This window comes from Pollachius pollachius (assembly GCF_949987615.1).
Source record: "Pollachius pollachius genome assembly, chromosome: 2".
Taxonomy (NCBI): Eukaryota; Metazoa; Chordata; class Actinopteri; order Gadiformes; family Gadidae; genus Pollachius; species Pollachius pollachius.
Window position 1 is genome coordinate 48,591,005 of NC_136935.1, and position 18,561 is coordinate 48,609,565.

The 18,561-nt window shown below is 49.2% G+C and overlaps 1 protein-coding gene across 1 annotated transcript in view; it reads left to right on the plus strand.

Moving 5' to 3' along the window:
* The window catches only part of LOC307070603 (SEC14-like protein 1), a 42,256-nt gene that overhangs the window by 3,332 nt on the left and 20,363 nt on the right, over positions 1–18,561 (plus strand). Inside the window, exons 3-4 of the mRNA XM_079729125.1 lie at positions 16,895–17,044; positions 18,243–18,374. Coding sequence (XP_079585251.1) covers positions 16,895–17,044; positions 18,243–18,374 — 282 coding nt within the window. The remainder of the gene's footprint in view (positions 1–16,894; positions 17,045–18,242; positions 18,375–18,561) is intronic.

The following is an 18,561-nucleotide window of genomic DNA, read 5'->3' on the forward strand; positions in this document are numbered from 1 at the left end:
CCTGGGTCTGGCCCCTGGGTCTGGCTCCTCCTGGGTCTGGCCCCTGGGTCTGGCCCCTGGGTCTGGCCCCTGGGTCTGGCTCCTCCTGGGTCTGGCCCCTCCTGGGTCTGGCTCCTCCTGGGTTTGGCCCCTGGGTCTGGCCCCTGGGTCTGGCCCCTGGGTCTGGCTGCGTGCTCTCATCTAGTCTCTCAGCACCCGGCTCATGTTTCCCTCCGGCGGCTGGACCAGGTGTGATGGCGGAGGATTTGCATGTCCTTTCCATCGATATGTAATTTATCTTCCCCTCAAAACAATATAATGGTGTACCAACGCTGTGCCCCCCTCTACCTCCTCCGACTCCTCCTCCTCTGCCCACTGTGGTGGGGGTTCAGTCGGGATGCGGTCACACGTGGTGTGTTCTCATTGGCTGGTTGGAATGTTGGGGGCGTGGCTTGTTCCCCACCGATATGACTGAAGAGTCACGGGCCCTTTCTTAGTAGAGAATGGGTTAAGAGGTGGGCAACGGATGTCTTTTAAGTACAAGGCTGGTGCGTGGAGCCTGGATGAGGGGTCAGTAGTAACAGGGCAGGGTTGTAGAGGGGCCTCTAGCGCGGTGGGGGATCGCTTCTGTTTTGTCTCTATTAAAAAAAGAAGCTCTCGCTCGTTTGATTACCTGAAGGTGGTCCTCAGTCAGACAAATGTTGCTGCAGAGGGTGTTGGCCTTTCCAGAAGATATGTGTACATAAACGACTATTGTAATATAAACGATATTAAGGCCACAGAACGTGGACTGGATGAGGCTCACCTCAGAGCAATAAACTAAATAGGGGCTCCTGCATCAGACGTTTTTACTTATTTCAAGGTTGATGAGGAGGTGATGCATCCACTCTATTTCGGAAGACACCGCAGAGAAGAAGGGAAAGGGTGTTGTAACACATGCTCAGTTCCTTGTCTGGTAAAAATTGCGTGTCTTCCTGTTTTCTTAACAACAATAATGAAGCAACATTCCACTTGTGGAAGACGACACCACTACAGGCGCCGCAAACTACCCCGGAACAATGATGTTTCCAGTGTGTTCCACCAAAAGCGTTTGAACTCGGGGTTGCAAACACCTGCGTGTGTGGGTGGGGTGGCGTCTACACGTTATGCTGGACTTCAACTTCTTGCTGTACTATATAAAGCAGTTCCTCTTTGTCGCTCGGAGGATTATGTATTTGGTGTCCCTTCGACCGTGACTACGGCAAGTTAAAGGGGTGATATCATGCCACCAGGTGTGAGTATGATTAGCCATTACAAGGCGTTTGTAAATCTGCCTTTTCCTGTGATTTAGTGACATCACAAGTGGGCGTGTCCACCTGGATGTATAGATCAGTCCACCAGCCTTCCCGGTGGACTGTAGCAAATGTTGCTTATCTATCCGTCATACATCTGGGTGGACACGCCTACTATTGATGTTGATGCTAATCACACTCACACCTGATGGCAGTGTCACCCCTTAAACGCTTACTCCAATTACCCTTCTGGAGGAGGGAGCAGAAGCGGGGCTGGGAGGTGGAGAAAGGGGAAAGCGAGATTCTAAATTATTTTGTTGTGCTTACATTTTTTTTTTAAAGGCATCCCTCGGCGAACCGAAACACACCTCCTCTCCTCGCTGGGCCTCTTGGCTCCCTGACAGGTGCTGTGTTCAGGGCCTTGGAACTGGTTGTCAACTTGTAAACACAGAGCTGTAGTGGAAGTCCAAAGAATGTTAGTGTTGCACGGTGGAGCATTTTAGCCCTCCGTTGGCCCGAGAGAGTCGGTGGGTTTCTGGTCCATAAGGTTTGCATAACATTTAGCAGAGGCTTTTATCCAAAGTGACTTACAATAAGTACATTTTTCCGATATATATATATACAGTGCCTTGCAAAAGTATTCACCCCCCTTGGCATTTTTCGTGTTTTGTTGCCTCACAACCTGGAATTAACATGGATTGTTTGAGGATTTGCATAATTTAATTTACAGAACATGCCTACAACTTTGAAGATGTTTTTTTTTTTTTATTGTGAAGCAAACAACAAATAGGACAAAATGACAGAAAAAGTCAATGTGCATAACTATTCACCCCCCTAAAGTCAATACTTTGTAGAGCCACCTTTTGCGGCGATCACAGCTCCAAGTCGCTTTGGATAAGTCTCTATGAGCTTGCCACATCTTACCACTGGGATTTTTGCCTATTCCTCCTTGCAAAACTGCTCCAGCTCCTTCAAGTTGGATGGTTTGCGCTTGTGAACAGCAATCTTTAAGTCTGACCACAGATTTTCTATTGGATTGAGGTCTGGGCTTTGACTAGGCCATTCCAACACATTTACATGTTTCCCCTTTAACCACTCAAGTGTTGCTTTTGCAGTGTGTTTGGGGTCATTGTCCTGCTGGAAGGTGAACCTCCGTCCTAGCCTCAAATCATGCACAGAGTGGTACAGGTTTTGCTCAAGAACATCCCTGTATTTAGCACCATCCATCTTTCCCTCAACTCTGACCAGTTTCCCAGTCCCGGCTGCTGAAAAACATCCCCACAGCATGATGCTGCCACCACCATGTTTCACTGTGGGGATGGTGTTCTTTGGGTGATGCGATGTGTTGGGTTTGCGCCAGACATAGCATTTTCTTTGATGGCCAAAAAGTTCAATTTTAGTCTCATCAGACCAGAGCAACTTCCTCCATACATTTTGGGAGTCTCCCACATGCCTTTTCGCAAACTCAAAATGTGCCATTTTGTTTTTTGCTGAAAGTAATGGCTTTCTTCTGGCCACTCTGCCATAGAGCCCAACTCTATGGAGCGTACGGCTTATTGTCGTCCTATGTACAGATACTCCAGTATCTGCTGTGGAACTCTGCAGCTCCTCCAGGGTTACCTTAGGTCTCTGTGCTGCCTCTCTTATTAATGCCCTCCTTGCCCTGTCCGTGAGTTTTGGTGGGCGGCCGTCTCTTGGCAGGTTTGCTGTTGTGCCATGTTCTTTCCATTTGGTTATGATAGATTTGATGGTGCTCCTGGGGATCATCAAAGATTTGGATATTTTTTTATAACCTAGCCCTGACTTGTACTTCTCAACAACATTGTCCCTGACTTGTTTGGAGAGTTCCTTGGTCTTCATGGCAGTGTTTGGTTAGTGGTGCCTCTTGTTTAGGTGTTGCAGCCTCTGGGGCCTTTCAAAAAAGTGTGTATATGTACTGACAGATCATGTGACACTTAGATTGCACACAGGTAGACATCATTTCACTAATTATGTGACTTCTGAAGGTAATTGGTTGCATCAGAGCTTTTTATGGGCATCATAACAAAGGGGGTGAATACATATGCACATGGCAAATTTCAGTTTTTTATTTCTAAAAAATAGTTTTATGTATATATTTTTCTCATTTCACTTCACCAACTTAGACTATTGTTTTCTGATCCATCACATAAAATTCAGATTAAAAAAATATTGAACTACAGGCTGTCATGTAACAAAATAGGTAAAAAGCCAAGGGGGGTGAATACTTTTGCAAGGCGCTGTATATATATATATATATATATATATATATATATATATATATATATATATCGCTGTCGGTTCAATAAGAGAACCATAGAGAGAAATGTTTTCATAGAACCAAGTGCCGAGCACTGACAATTGTGTAGAATGGAAGACGCAATTGAGTTGAAGCCTTCATTTATAAATGTGGTAATACTGTTATGGAATTAGCATTTTCTTAATGATGATAGGATCTCGATGCATGGTGGACTGTACTAGATGTTATCAATGCTCGCTGTCTGATAAAACACACCAAAGGAAAATGTGTGAATACTAGGCATAAGTTTGCACATGTTGTTGTTATGCTTTTTTATTATACTATTAAAAGGCACCCCCAGAGGCTTCTGTTGCGTCTCAATAACAGGATGCTGTCCTGACACACACACACGCACATGCACACGCACACGCACACACACAGCCCACGATGTTTGGGTCCTATAGGAGGGCCGGCTGCACGTCAAAGAGGCTTCGCAGGCCTCCTCTCAGTGTTATTTCAGGCCCGTGGAACACAGTTATCCTCAAGCACATCCGCTGTGGAGCCCAATGATCTCCAAGCTGAGAGGATTTACTAACCGCCTGATCCTGGATTAGTAAACTGCTACATCTAGGCAGCCTGCCATTTTGTTTTAGAGACTAACCCCCCCCGTCCCCAATCCCTGCAACCAAACAAACACACACACGCACACACACACGCACAAACACACTCTGAACGCACGCACACACACACACACAAGCACTCTGAACACACACACACACACACACACACACACACACACACACACACACACACACACACACACACTCTCTGAACTCACACACATACTCTGAACGCATGCACACACACAAAACCACTGAACACACACACATACACACACACTCTGAACACACACACACACACACACACACTCTGAACACACACACACACACACGGCTGACACGCACCAAGCTGTGCAGGCCAGCCTAACCTGTTCCCCTGTGCGTGTGCCGTGTGCGTCACGAGGCAGCGTTCGGGCGCCTCTGGCGTTGGGTGTCCCTGCAGACACGTCGAACGAGGGAACGCTCAGGTTGTCCCCTGAACACCCATGTCTGATCCTCCTGGACACCCACGCCGCCCGTAGGAAACACTCTGCAAACTCGTTGTGTAACCCTCCTGGAACCCTTTTACCTCCTGATGTTTTGATCCATTATATCCATTTGCAGCTATTTTTGTTCTTATCCAAAAGGAATACAATTTTATTTTGGGAGTTGTGAATGGTTATTTGATGTTACTTTTAGTGAAGCTTATTCTCTGGATTTGGGCCTTTTTGTTTATTAAAACACTACAGTTGAGCAGCAAAGGTACACAACATTAGAGAGTCATTTTGGTGTATTCAATCCTCTAATTCACATCACCTATATTTCACACAGTCCCCCCCTCCCCCCACGGTTCAGAGCAGACTTATCTGCTTCTAAAGATTAACCAAACATCCAGAAATCCATAGAACAAAGAGATGGATCAAAACTGCAACCTAAAAGTTAGTTTTTTTGTCGTTGTCTGAAACAAAGTGGCCCATCCAGCATGTAGCATAAGCAAACGATGACCGACGTTCTCTGTTTGTTCACCGAATGGCCCAGAGAGAACCGTCCACCGGTGAAGCCTTCTGGCCTTGTAAGAGCTTCCCCCCCCCCCAGAAGAAGAGCTCTGTTCTGGGCTCTGGGTCTTCAAGGGGGGGACTGCTGAGTCTCTGGCATCAGTCTCCCTGTCCTGTTGCTTCTTAAGGCTATTAAGAACCCATCTTGGACCGGGAGACGATGCCAACAGTGCAGCAGGTGCGTGTGTATTATGAACACAGGCATCCGGCCAGCACCATCAAACACGCCCCGGCCACCGTTGTGTATCGTTGGCCCGCGGTTGCAGCTGCCAGCGCCCCGTTCCGACCAGGGTCTTTGTAGGCTAATGGGAAAGCAAATAGTGTTGTTATTCCGTGCGGCGGTGGTGGCCAAATTGTTCCTCCCTTTCCTGCTCTGTTGGGTAGATATTGCAACCTTTGGTGTTCAGCACCAAAGTGGATGCCTGCATCAGGGTGCGGTGGTAATATTAGGATTGGAATAAGTGCATTTCCTTTTTATGGAAATGAGGCTCCAAGGTCGTTTTTAGTTTTGCAAAACTGAAAGGATTCTGGAGACTCTGCTGAGTAGATTAAATTCAGGACTTTGCAAAGCGGTTCGCCATTTCAAATGAAACACAACGTGAACAATTCTGTGTGAGGACTTTCAAGTGAAGTCGCATCAATCGTCACCTGAATGAACGCCCGCCACAGACCCTGAAAACAAGGGCGTTCTCTGCCTCAAGCGGCCTCGGTCGGTCACCAGCCCCGGTTGATCGAGCACTCTGTCCTGACCCACTTTCGGGCAGGTCTGGCTAAGGATGCCGCAGCCCAATTCCCCGGGACGCCGTCGCCTCGCAGTCCCGGCTCCGACCTGTTGTTTTAATCCCCCCCCGCCCCCCTCCGTAAGCCTCTGGATGGCCAAGCACTCATCCCCAAGCTGGCCTCTCGTTCGGGGTACAAAGCACTCGCCAAGACGCTAACCTGGCTGAGTTTGAGATTTCCCAGTTCCTTCAATCGGCTCCGTCGCTCCCGCGCTCCCATTCAGAAAAAGGCACGGCGGCCCTTTGTGAATGAGCCCTGCCTGTGTCTGTTCTCCCTGCGGCGTCGGAGCAGGGCTCTCGGCTGACGCTCCCCGCGTCGATAAGTGAATGAGAGCCTGCCTAATGCGTTCTAATTGTGCGGCAGGTTGCTTGACAGGGCGTTGATAAAAAGCCAGCGCCACGACGCGGCGCATGGCCACCGAGGGGACGATGACGCCCGTTGCGGAGTTCACTCACAGATCACAAGGACAAACCAGCCGCCCCCCCCCCCCCCCCCCCCCCCCCCCCCCCCCCTCTCCTCACCATCCGCGTTTTGGTCCTGCAGCAAGGGCAAGGCGAAACAGAGACCCCCCCCTCTCTCTCTCTCCCTCCCACCAACCCTGACTCGTTCTCCCCCCCCCACCCTGCCTCTCTCCCCCCACCATGCCTTGCTGCCCCCCTCCCTATCTCGCTTCCCTCCCCCGCTTTGCTCTCCCCCCCTGCCTCTCGCTCTCTCTCCTCCCCCATCCCGCCTTGCACTCCCTCCCCCCCCCCCTCGCCTCTCTCTACTCGCGCTGCAGTGGCAAACATACGCACCGACGCACGTGACCTCACTCTCGCATCCCCCCCCCCCCCAGTTCCGCGGCAGCAGTTTAGCGCATCATTGTGCTCCGCGCGTCGCGCTCCGGGCCCTGGCAGTGACTCACAGCCGCGCACGCAGCCGCGCTGGTGACGTGTGCGTCCGTAGCGATGTGTGACAGAGTGTCGTTTCTCTGGCCACGCCGGATATAGAGCTCCGTGATGGATGCAGTGTGCCGGCTCCTCAGCCTCTCGCTCGTGTGTGTGTGTGTGTGTGTGTGTGTGTGTGTGTGTCTCTCATCCCCCTGTGTGTGTGTGTGTGTGTGTGTGTGTGTGTGTGTGTGTCTTCATCCCCCTGTGTGTGTGTCTCTCTCTCTCTCTCTCTCTCCAACCCCCTGTGTGATGTGTCTCCAACCCCTTGTGTGTGTGTGTGTCTCTCTCTCTCCAGCTCCTTGTGTGTGTCTCTATCTCTCTCAAACCCCCTGTGTGTGTGTGTGTGTGTGTGTGTGTGTGTGTGTCTCTCTCTCCAACTCCTTGTGTGTGTGTCTCTATCTCTCTCAAACCCCCTGTATGTGTGTGTGTGTGTCTCTCTCTCTCTAACCCCCTATGTGTGTGTGTGCCGTTAATCCACGCTGACAACCGTGATCACAAATCACCCCTCTCCACGGCCCAGGCCCCGATCCCGCCCCGGTTCAACGATCCCGGCTGCTCCACGCAACCTTTCCCCCCCCACACAGGAGGCTCTGCCTGGCCCTACGCCGTCTCTCACGCCAGAGGCGGTCGATACGGGCTCAGCCCCCATCAGGGAAGTAATTTAATAATGCGGCAGCTGGATGGAGGGCAGGGGGGTTTGCAGGCAATAACTTCTCCTTAACAGCAGATCCCTTTTCGTCACTGTGTGAGGGGCTGGCTATGCTGCACCATTTACCGTATGGCCGTTCTACCGCGGTCCCTTGAATAGAAACAGGAAGCGCTCAAGTGGTCCTTTCCTGCTCGACGAGGTACAACTTACCTCGACCGCGACGTCGCAGGTCATCACATTGCCGATCTTTCACCAGATTGATTCAGTGTTTTGTTCAGTTCATTTTTTTGTATTGATTTTGTTTTTGTACAAATTGGTGGTTGAATCCCAATGAAGGGCTATTCATTCGGAGATGGCTCTGGTAATTGGTTGAATGGGTGACTTGGGGAAATCGTAGAGCCTAATTAAATGGTATCAATATTAAATGTTTGTGTTACATAATTCAAACGGGGGATATGTTTTTGTTGACATCTCGCAATAATTCAATGGAATTTTTTTTGATTAAAACAAGTAAATGAATAACTTATTGCAGCTGTTGTCCTCCAAATCCAGCTGTTATTCATTTGGAAACGTTTGTTTTGATCCTTTCTTTCATGCAGCAAACGTTGAACTGAATCGCAAGAAACAGCCCCTTGGCAGTTAAGGGCAAACAAAGGCCTTGACCGGTCCAGCTCCCAGTGTCTTGTGTCCTCACTGGGAAGTGTTTGACAGTCTGTTGTTTGTTTTCTGATTGCCCTTAACACTGTTCTGCATTACCTCAAGTGCATGCAACTAAATGTACTTGAGAGTCTTGCATTCGCAGCTACATTTCCTCACTGCCCAGTAAGCGTTGACGCCTTAGTGGTGGTTGATGTCCGCCATCGGTTCGGTGAGATTGCTGTGGTTGTCACATAATCGAATGATTGGCAATTTCCTGCCCTGTTTCAGAAGGTTTGTGAGCCTGGGGTTTGTTTGAGGAGCTGTCATCCTACTTTGAGATGCTCAAGTCCAGTATAGCGCAATTCCGGTTTGAAAAGTGCAGGAGAAATATCAGACTGAGCACCACGGAAATGATCCGAGCTGTTTCTTGATTACCCTTATCAAGAAACAGATGTCTTCGTATTGATGATCATGTCATACTCAGCTGTACGTATTTTCCAGTGAACTTGGTTCTGTGTTGGTTCGTGGTTACCATCGAACCAGGTCACTGTTTCTGCAGTTTCCATTGTGTAAGGCAGATGTTTTTTTGGGATGGAAAAAAGCTACACATGATTTTCTGAACTGCCTGCCTGCTCTTCAACTTTCCTCTCCCTACAATAACAACCTTGTTTGGAGCTCACACACCATACTCTGTTCGATAAAAAACAGACAAATTATTTCCTCACTAGTCTCTCACCCTCCTACTCATAATTCACTTCCCTGCCTTCCTTCTGGAAACGGCCTGCAGGGTTTAGCTAGTGTCATGAGGATTTGAAGGATTTGTTGCGTGTGCGCAGCAAACTCTTTAATGCATAATGTATTAGTGGGACTCTCTTGTGACATGTAGATCAGAAATACTCTTCCAGAATAGTACTGGGCACCTAGACTGTTGCTGAGGGGCAGTTGGCAGTGGCCTGTATTCATCAGTGAGAATATCCAAAACTGAAACGATGAAACATGCCAAAAATCAAATTCTGTGGCATGTTCATTTTTATTGGAAGTCTGTATGGTTGGATCCTGATTTCTTTGTTTTTCTATTATAATTGTGTGGTGTGTTCTTGGCTGACTAAACCTTTCATTTGTTCCCGTTACCCATAGCAATACAAAAGTAAGGACAGGGAACTGAGCAAAACAATTGAAAACGTTCTATATCAAATACTAAAAGATGGCCATTCGCAAAACCCACCAAGGATCTCTTTTACAGATGACTGTTTATGTTGGTAAAGTCTTGAATTTGTTTGCATTTTCCTCAAATAGACTGTCCCGTCAGTCCGAGTGCTCCCCTGTTATGCTTTTTCTACGGGTTTGGACATTTCCTGTAAGATAAGCTGTATTACTCATCGAGCATCCTAATTGCCAAACTTCAAGTTCCTGCTCTGTCTCCAAGTTCCTGCTCTGCGTCAGGCCAGATGCACAGAGCTGATAAAACCGGAATATGACCTCCGTTTGGTGGCAGACACTGTTGTTTCTCAACCAGTAACCACAGGCTCTGGAGATGAGACGATGCTACTGGCCTACTGGTCCTGTCCTCAGAAAGCTTCTGCAGTCCCTCCCGTCTGAGGTGAACACTGAGCGGTGCCTCCATCTGAAGTACTAGTGCATGTTTCACTGAGAGATACTTTCATTGATATTAGCCTGAAGGAATAGAAGATAACAATAACATTTACATTTACGGTACTTAGCAGACACTTTTGACCAAAGCGACTAACAGTAAGTGCCTTTGTCAGAAGAAAGAGAAACAATGATATATCACTTTCGTTACAGTAAAGATGTTCACAGAAACATGTGCCAAGCACTTGTTCGGTTGCAAAGTTAACCCATTCCCCGTATACAACAAAGATAATTAGTCATATTGCATATAGAAAAGGCAGCTACAAGTTTTTTGAAGGAACATGAATATCTTCATGGAGAAAGGCTCTTCTTTAAAGCACGTATTACATTGCCCTGGTGGGACAGGCGCAAAATGATGGTTTTAAATTTTTGTGTCCAAAAATAGATTTGAGTCTTATCTGACGGGCCGGAAGATGCAGGCTGCAATATTTCCGCTCTATATGCATTGGTCTGTTAAAACAACATGATTTAATTAATTTTTCTATGAAATGAATTTTGTGTTCTGTGTGCCTTGGGCTTGAAGTTTAATTCATTGATTAAAGAAGCAATTTATTCAGTTTTGGCAGCTTGCATTTACCTGGTATTTAAAAACTAAAGCCTTGATCGACACATCTTGTACTCAAGTGCTTCAAGTGTTTGAAACCGGACTGCCTTTTATCATGCATTAGTGTGAGACTGTATAAGTCAGTATTTCGCGATAAATTGTCTATTAACACTAAATATTAATACTACTCTGCATGCATCCTACACAAGGCCTCCTATTCTGTCTTCAAGCCCAGATCCTTAGGACTGCGGTCATTTCCCACACATACAGTCACACCGAGCCAGCCTGCCAAGCCCAGAGGAATCCTGACACGGCAACCTGCCAGAACCCCCTTTTTAAACTCCACGAGCCTCCAAGGAGATCCATGTCCCTTTCAGTATCCCTGGATCGCATTCCCCCCCGATCCCATTCACCACTTCCAGGCTTTCATAAGCTCCTTCCTGGGGCTTTAGTGTTCCCCCTGGGAGTTTCACCTTCACCGCGTCCACTGATGACCGAAATGGATTTCTTCATACGGGAAGGGATCCAATAACAGCCCATTGTTTGGATGTTTTCTCGCATGCTAATAGTGTCTCCATCAGCCGAATTCCAGGAACTAATGTCTCACGGCTTGGCTGCTTTGGAGAGTGGAGGAATGTCGCCGTGGTAACCCACACTCGCGGAACAGATTCTTCTGCAGGGATTACCTCGTCGTCCGTTTCCCCATTGGCAACAGCAAGGAGGGCTTTTTTGCTAACCTTGATGGCTATTTAAGAACCTCCCTTAAGAGGCTGCTCTTGTTACATCCGACCCCACCTGCATCATGTGCTTGATAAATCATTTTATCAAGCAGCTTCAGCTCTGAGGGCCATGGAAATTGTAAATTCGCGTTTTTAGTTTTAGTTTTCATTCTAAAAAAGCTCCACTCAATAAGAGTTAAGTGGAAAAATGACCACTTCAGACGATATTAACACGTACGATATACGCAGATTTTCGGCCTTCTAGGAAATCCTACCACAACATCCCCTTTCAACATTAACATTTCAACACTTCCTAAAATGTTACCCATTCCAGGAAGCTTAAAGGGGCCGCATGTGGCTCAGGAGGTAGAGCGGGTTGGCTGGTAACCAGAAGGTTGCTGGTTCGATCCCCGGCTCCTCCTAGCTGAGTGTCGAGGTGTCCCTGAGCGAGGCGCTTCACCCTAACCTTGCATGGTTGACACCGCCGTCGGTGTGTGACTGTGTGTGTGTATGAATGGGTGAATGTTAGGCAATATTGTAAAGCACTTCGAGTGGTCACTCTTTAGAAAAGAGCTGTATAAATGCAGTCCATTTACCCTTCACCAACCATCATATCGGAGCGTCTAAACCTAGGATGCTGTACATGCTTACCCCACTGCTACTTAGCATCACACCCATCGGAACACAGTGACACAACTTCCTGTCGTGTTTGAGTAGGGTGATTATGTCCCCCAGGGAGGGGTCGAGGAGGGAGAGCAGAGTCAATATTTACCATCGGCGATGGGGCTTTATTTGGGATGTGTGATGTTTGAGGGGATGACTTCATGACCTACTCTTTATTTTTGCTTGTTGCTAACGAGCGGAGACATTCCATCTGTGTCAGGAGGAGCCGCTAATAGCCCCGGGGGACAGAAGGCTTCAGCCCAGTCCCTGTTTAACTCATTCAGCTCTGTTCTCCACCGCTGGGAAGATCAATAGGTAGATCAGTTGGTCCACTGCACATCAACAGCACAGCCTTACATTGTGGTCTCGGTGAATGAAAAGTAATAAGATCATAATCGATCCATCTAGCGGTCTCTCTCCCTTGTTTCTGTTTTTGGAGAACTTAAAAGCAGTTGCTCTGCTCGTTATAATTATTTTGTTATGCGCTTGCTTGATTCTTACACTTTTAGGGGTACATCTGCATCGTAGAATGCACTTACTGTAAGTCGCTTTGGACAAAAGCATCTGCTTAATGCACGTTAAGTGATGTAGATATTGATATCAATATCTATAGATATACTGTATGTAGATATAGATATACCAAAAACGAATTCTCAAAAAATCCAACTTTGTGTATATACTCATAAGCATTTAAATCTAAACATTTGACCTCTGGTTAAATTGTTGCCAATAAATGCCACTTGAATTGATGATGAAATCATTACCACTGGGTGCGGAGGTGGAACATTCAGTCGAGCGAGGAAGGGTTTTCCAAAGTCCCATGGATTCTGCGGTCTAATCAAAACTGAAAACCCCTGCAAGCTGCAATGTGTGGCCGGTTATTCATCGGGGAGAACTCCTCCTTTATAGAGTTTAGACCAGTCATCCATGATTTAATTAGGAGTGGAAACTAGACATGTAACACCGCTCTTGACAGACTGATGCACTTTTCTTGACGTTCGTTGTGCTATGACAAACCTGTTGACCTTCAGGCCGACTCCCTATCGCCATCTGTGTGTGTGTGCTCTGCAGTGAGTCAGGCCTGTATCATGTTGGCTCTGTGCGATGCAGCGGGGGGGGGTTTGTCTGATGCAGCACTAAGAGGAGGTACTGTTCTAGAGGAGGGGCATCCCTGATAGACAAAGTCCTGGACCATCCATGCAAGCATGAGTTGTTCTCTCTACGGCTCGCTGAATACTCTGCTGTTCCGCCACAGCTAATCGCTTTAACGTTAATTTTCCTTTTTTAATCATGAAGCTTAAAAAAGAGTGAACGTTTGACCCGTTTGTCGACTAACCTAGTCCATGGAAACGCTGCTCTGGTCTGCAAGCTGATTCAGTTGGCAGAGCCTTGAATGACTACAGGTTCAGATGATGCACTGAGCCATTTGTTCCATGCAAAGCCACCCACACTGTGCTCTCTTGCTCTGGCACCAGAAGACATTACATTTCCTACTGGGGTGTTAACACTCCCACCGTCGTTCCCAGTAGACGGTTCGGGTCACCTGTGTTCCCCCCGGTGTCTTCTGACGGAACTACAGCGAGCCCAGCAGGGTTCCCTGGCCCCTCCCCTTCTCACAGATTTCAAAAATATGCTCGGCATCGTGAACCCAGGGCTTCCTGTTATTCACGCGCACTTTCACGGCTCGGCTATTTTCGGTTTGTCACGTTAGCCGTTTGTTGTTTCTGTCGTTCCTCGCCGGGGCACAGAGTTCCCAGACGTTCCCAGTCGTTTCGCCCATTGTTTGGTGTGGCTGTTGATCCATTCGGTTTATTTGACTAAATGTTTGTGTTTTGGCTTTTTATAAGATTCCTAACGGTTTTCCATTGAGCTGTTGTAGTAGTAGAAGCATTAGTCTGCAATGTAATCTAAGCATGTGTACTTGAGTACCTTTTTTTTTGTGTTGTTGTTGTTGTTGCGGATGTTCTCATTCTGATGTTTCTGGCTGGGTCAGCTGTTGTCCAAGTGCTTGTTTTGATGCAGGATTGGTTTTCAAAAGCTGGTGTTTACCGTCCGGTGGGGGCAGTGTGCTGAGTGTGCATCAAAGCCCTGTTGTGGCCTGTGTGTTCTGGAGGGCGTCCGGCTGGCGTACAGCGCTGCTGCATTCACCCGGCCGCTGGACTGCTGGGTCATTAAGGGGTTGAATAGTGCAGTGTCAGTCGCTGTCTCCTGCCAACCGCCCACCACCACCAGCACAATGCGTCCAGCTGCTGGCACGACCCGAGCTGTTGAGCGGTCGTGCCAGTCGTAATCGTACGACGACAGCGGATCGATTTGATCGAACTGACCCTCCTTTGTCAGTGTTCAAGGGTCTGATCTAGGATTGGGACGAAATATCCATACTGCGATATATAAATTCGGTCTTCCTCCTGCGATATGATAATCGATACACTGGCGCCAAATATCAATATTAATCTGTTATTTGTATTTTATTATTAGTATTTTTTTTTGGTTTGGTCCATGAATAAAGACAGACAGACAGCATTTTACCTTTTCACAGTCATTTTGTATTCATCGTTAGACATATATCGTGATGATGCATCGTTATAGGATTGTCTAACAATATATTGATTATCGCAGAACCGCTGTATCGCGATATTATCGGTATCGTGGGCCTTGTATCGCATATCGTATCGTGAGGTACCCTGTGATTCCCACCCCTCGTCTAATCCCCACGACAACCTGACACACCCTGTGTGTCAGGTTCTCTGTCGTCCGAATGAGTCAATGTTACATCTGAACCTGAGAAACATCGTGATGCTTCAGCCAGTCAGGGGTTCTTCCCCGTCACGCCATGAGACACCAGGCTGTTGGTTCTTGTCCTTAAGACGGAGAAAGCACATGCTCTGTTTGGCCTCAAACAACACAGCTCCCTTGTCTCGGCAGCCAATCGGCCGGCACTTCTGCGTCTAGCGCCAAACTCCTCCAGAGTCGTCTGTGTTTGCTATCCTCTGTATACGTCTCGACCCGTTTATCGTGAGTCATTGTACTCACTGAAGGGTATTTTTAGCCAATAAGTCATCAAAGGTAGTGACTAAGAGATGGCAACGAACGGAAGGCTAAGTCCTTTTTATAATAACAGTCCCTCAAAACCCACCTTTTCAAGATTGCTTTAACCTCCTTCCCTCTCTCTTTCCTCCTTGTTTATCATTTTACTTGTATACGTTTTTATGAAATGATTTTTATTTGTGTCCGCTCTGTAAAGCTTCTTTGGGTACTTAGAAAAGCGCTTTATAAATCGAATGTATTATTAATACTATTTTAAAAACGGCTTCAGTCATCTTCAACCTAACGTTTCCATCAAAGGTCTCCACAGAGAGACGGGCTAATGGCTGATGTTCGCCGCTGTGCTGGAGCTCTCTGCATCCGTGGCCGAGCCTGAGCGTGGGCATGTCATTACCCGCCCGCGAAGAACTCTCGCCTGTTACATAACACATAACACCGCCAGTCAGATCCCGCACGCTGCATTCCCGAAAGCATGCGGGCCGTTCGCAGCCATAGCTGCATCCATACTTCCTCCAGCGAGACGGCGTTGCAAAACAGACGGCCGGCCCCCCCCTCACGGGCCGGGCGTTGGGGGGGGGGGGGGGGGGGGGGGGGGGATGCTCAATTATGGGAAAAATATCGTAATCACGATTGTTTTGGTCAATATTGAAATCACGATTATTTTTGAGTTTGAAAACATGATGCAATACTCAGCATTTCTCTCCAAAAGAACACTTTGTAACCGAGAACTTGAAATTTCGCCTTAAATGATGAATGAAATAAAACTCTATTCTATTAGATTGGTGATCGTTTGATGCTCAAATCCCAATCAAAATAAGATTAATCGCCCGGCGCTACGAGCGGTCCCCGCCATTGTTCCTGGGCTCCGTGTGGCTGGGAACAATGGCCCAGGCCCCGTGGGACCAGAGGGTTGTTATTGTGCGCTGAGGAGTGGGCGTGGCTGTGGGTGAGAGGTGTTGAGTCGGGCCGTGGCCCCTGGCTCTGCTGGGCCTCCACTCAGGGTGCGACGTCGCTTTGGGGTTGAAAGCGCTTTTGTCCCTTCCTCTGAGCACACCGTGGGCCCCACAGCCTCCCTCTCTGCTCGGCCCTGGGCACATTCTTCACAGGCTCAAGGAGCGAGGCTTCAGCGGTTATCCACAAAAGAGGAAGGATTTGTCCTCGGCTAGATTGAAGTTCAGATTGGGGTTGAGGATTATCGTTTTAGCTGAATATTATTTTTCACACAGTGGTGTTCTTGCCCAAGTTTACCAACAAACGGCCTCTGTTTTATTGAGATTATCATTGCATGTTACCGCGGTTTCCTGCCCTGACTCCATGCCTAAATATGAACAATGTTTGTGTTATTGAAGTCGCTTCAAAAGCGTCAAAATGCCCTAAATGTGTGTGAATACAGCCATGAGCAAAATTGTAATTTCAGGAGGCGTCCCGGTGGCTCACTGGGTACAGCACGTACCGTTAAAGGCTCGGTCCTGATCGTGGTGACCCGGGATCGATTCCTGCCCGCGGTCATTCACTGCACGTCCTCCCTTCTCTCTCTGTCGTGACTTATTTTGTCGTTAATCAAAAATATGCACGTTCTTTCGGGATTGTGGCTTCTAGGCACGCTCCCTCCTTTGATTGAAAAAATAAATGGCAGGGATCGTCCGTCAGCTTTACGATATTTATGTCACCGAAAGCAAAAGCGAACATGGAGGATCAAACTAAACCTTTTCTAACATTTTCTAACAGTTCTTTAGCCGCTCAGCTGTCACTGAGCGGCTAAAGAACTGTACCGCTTCCCGTCTACCTATTCACCTGTGGCTCCCCTCCTAAATACACACAGGTGTGCTTCATAACCCGAATACGGCATCCCCAGCATGGCAAATGCAAAATATGTTTGTACCAAATGAAGACAGATGAAACAAACAATCAACTCAAATGACCATGCCCAAAACCATCTTGCATATTAATAAATAAATCGAACATTACCTCAAACCGAAAGGGGCTCCAACGCTCTCCCATACCTTCCTGTCATAAAGCATACATTTTTTGGGGTGATCTCGTATGCGTCGTACCGTTAAGTGCAGTTCGTACAGTATCGTACCGTCCTAACGACCCACCCTCTCCCCCTCCCAGGCGTACGAGCGGCGCTTCCCCACCTGCCACCTCATCCCCATGTTCGTGGCGAGCGACGTGGTGAGCGGGGAGACCAGCGAGGACGGCGCCGTGAGCAAGGTGGAGCGCCGCTGCGCCCTGGACGTGGACGCCCCCCGCCTCCTCAAACGGGTGGGTGGTCCACCCCCCAGACGGTCCTCTCAGACCCCCCCCAGATGGTCCTCTCAGACCCCCAGACGGTCCTCTCAGACCCCCCAGACGGTCCTCTCAGACCCCCCCCCAGATGGTCCTCTCAGACCCCCCAGACGGTCCTCTCAGACCCCCAGACGGTCCTCTCAGACGGTCCTCTCAGACCCCCTGACGGTCCTCTCAGACGGTCCTCTTAGACCCCCAGACGATCCTCTCAGACGGTCCTCTCAGACCCCCCAGACGGTCCTCTCAGACCCCCCCCCAGACGGTCCTCTCAGACCCCCAGACGGTCCTCTCAGACCCCCCAGATGGTCCTCTCAGACCCCCAGACGATCCTCTCAGACGGTCCTCTCAGACCCCCAGACGGTCCTCTCAGACCCCCCAGACGGTCCTCTCAGACCCCCCCCCAGACGGTCCTCTCAGACCCCCCCCAGATGGTCCTCTCAGACCCCCCAGACGGTCCTCTCAGACCCCCCAGACGGTCCTCTCAGACCCCCAGACGATCCTCTCAGACGGTCCTCTCAGACCCCCCAGATGGTCCTCTCAGACCCCCCAGATGGTCCTCTCAGACCCCCAGACGGTCCTCTCAGACCCCCCAGACGGTCCTCTCAGACCCCCCAGACGGTCCTCTCAGACCCCCAGACGATCCTCTCAGACGGTCCTCTCAGACCCCCAGACGGTCCTCTCAGACCCCCCAGATGGTCCTCTCAGACCCCCCAGACGGTCCTCTCAGACCCCCAGACAGTCCTCTCAGACCCCCAGACGATCCTCTCAGACGGTCCTCTCAGACCCCCAGACGGTCCTCTCAGACCCCCCAGGCGGTCCTCTCAGACCCAACAGACGGTCCTCTCAGACCCTCCAGGCGGTCCTCTGAGACCCCCCAGACGGTCCTCTCAAACCCCCAGACGATCCTCTCAGACGGTCCTCTCAGACCCCCCCCAGACGGTCCTCTCAGACCCCCAGACGGTCCTCTCAGACCCCCCAGACGGTCCTCTCAGACCCCCCAGACGGTCCTCTCAGACCCCCCCCAGACGGTCCTCTCAGACCCCCCAGGCGGTCCTCTGAGACCCCCAGGCGGTCCTCTCAGCCTCCCCAGACCGTCCTCTCAGACCCCCCGCCTCCTCCCGTCACTGCTTCTCCACAACCGTGTCTCTCTCTGTGTTTGCGTGTGCGCGTGCAGATTGCGGGGGTGGATTACGTGTACTTCATCCAGAGGAACACCCTGGACCGCCAGGAGAGGACGCTGCACATCGAGTCCCACAACGAGACCTTCTCCAACCGGGTCATCATCAGCGAGACTTGCTGCTACTCGGTCAGACCCTCCCCAGGCCTGCCTCTCGGGTCACTGAGCACACACGCGCAACCCTTGCAAACCACGTGTGTGTGTGTACCCTACCCCCCGTTCAAAAGTTTGGGGTCACACAGAAAACCCCTAACAGCTAACATAATTGCACAAGGGTTTTCTAATCATAGAACACAAGAGGGATGGTTGCTGGAAA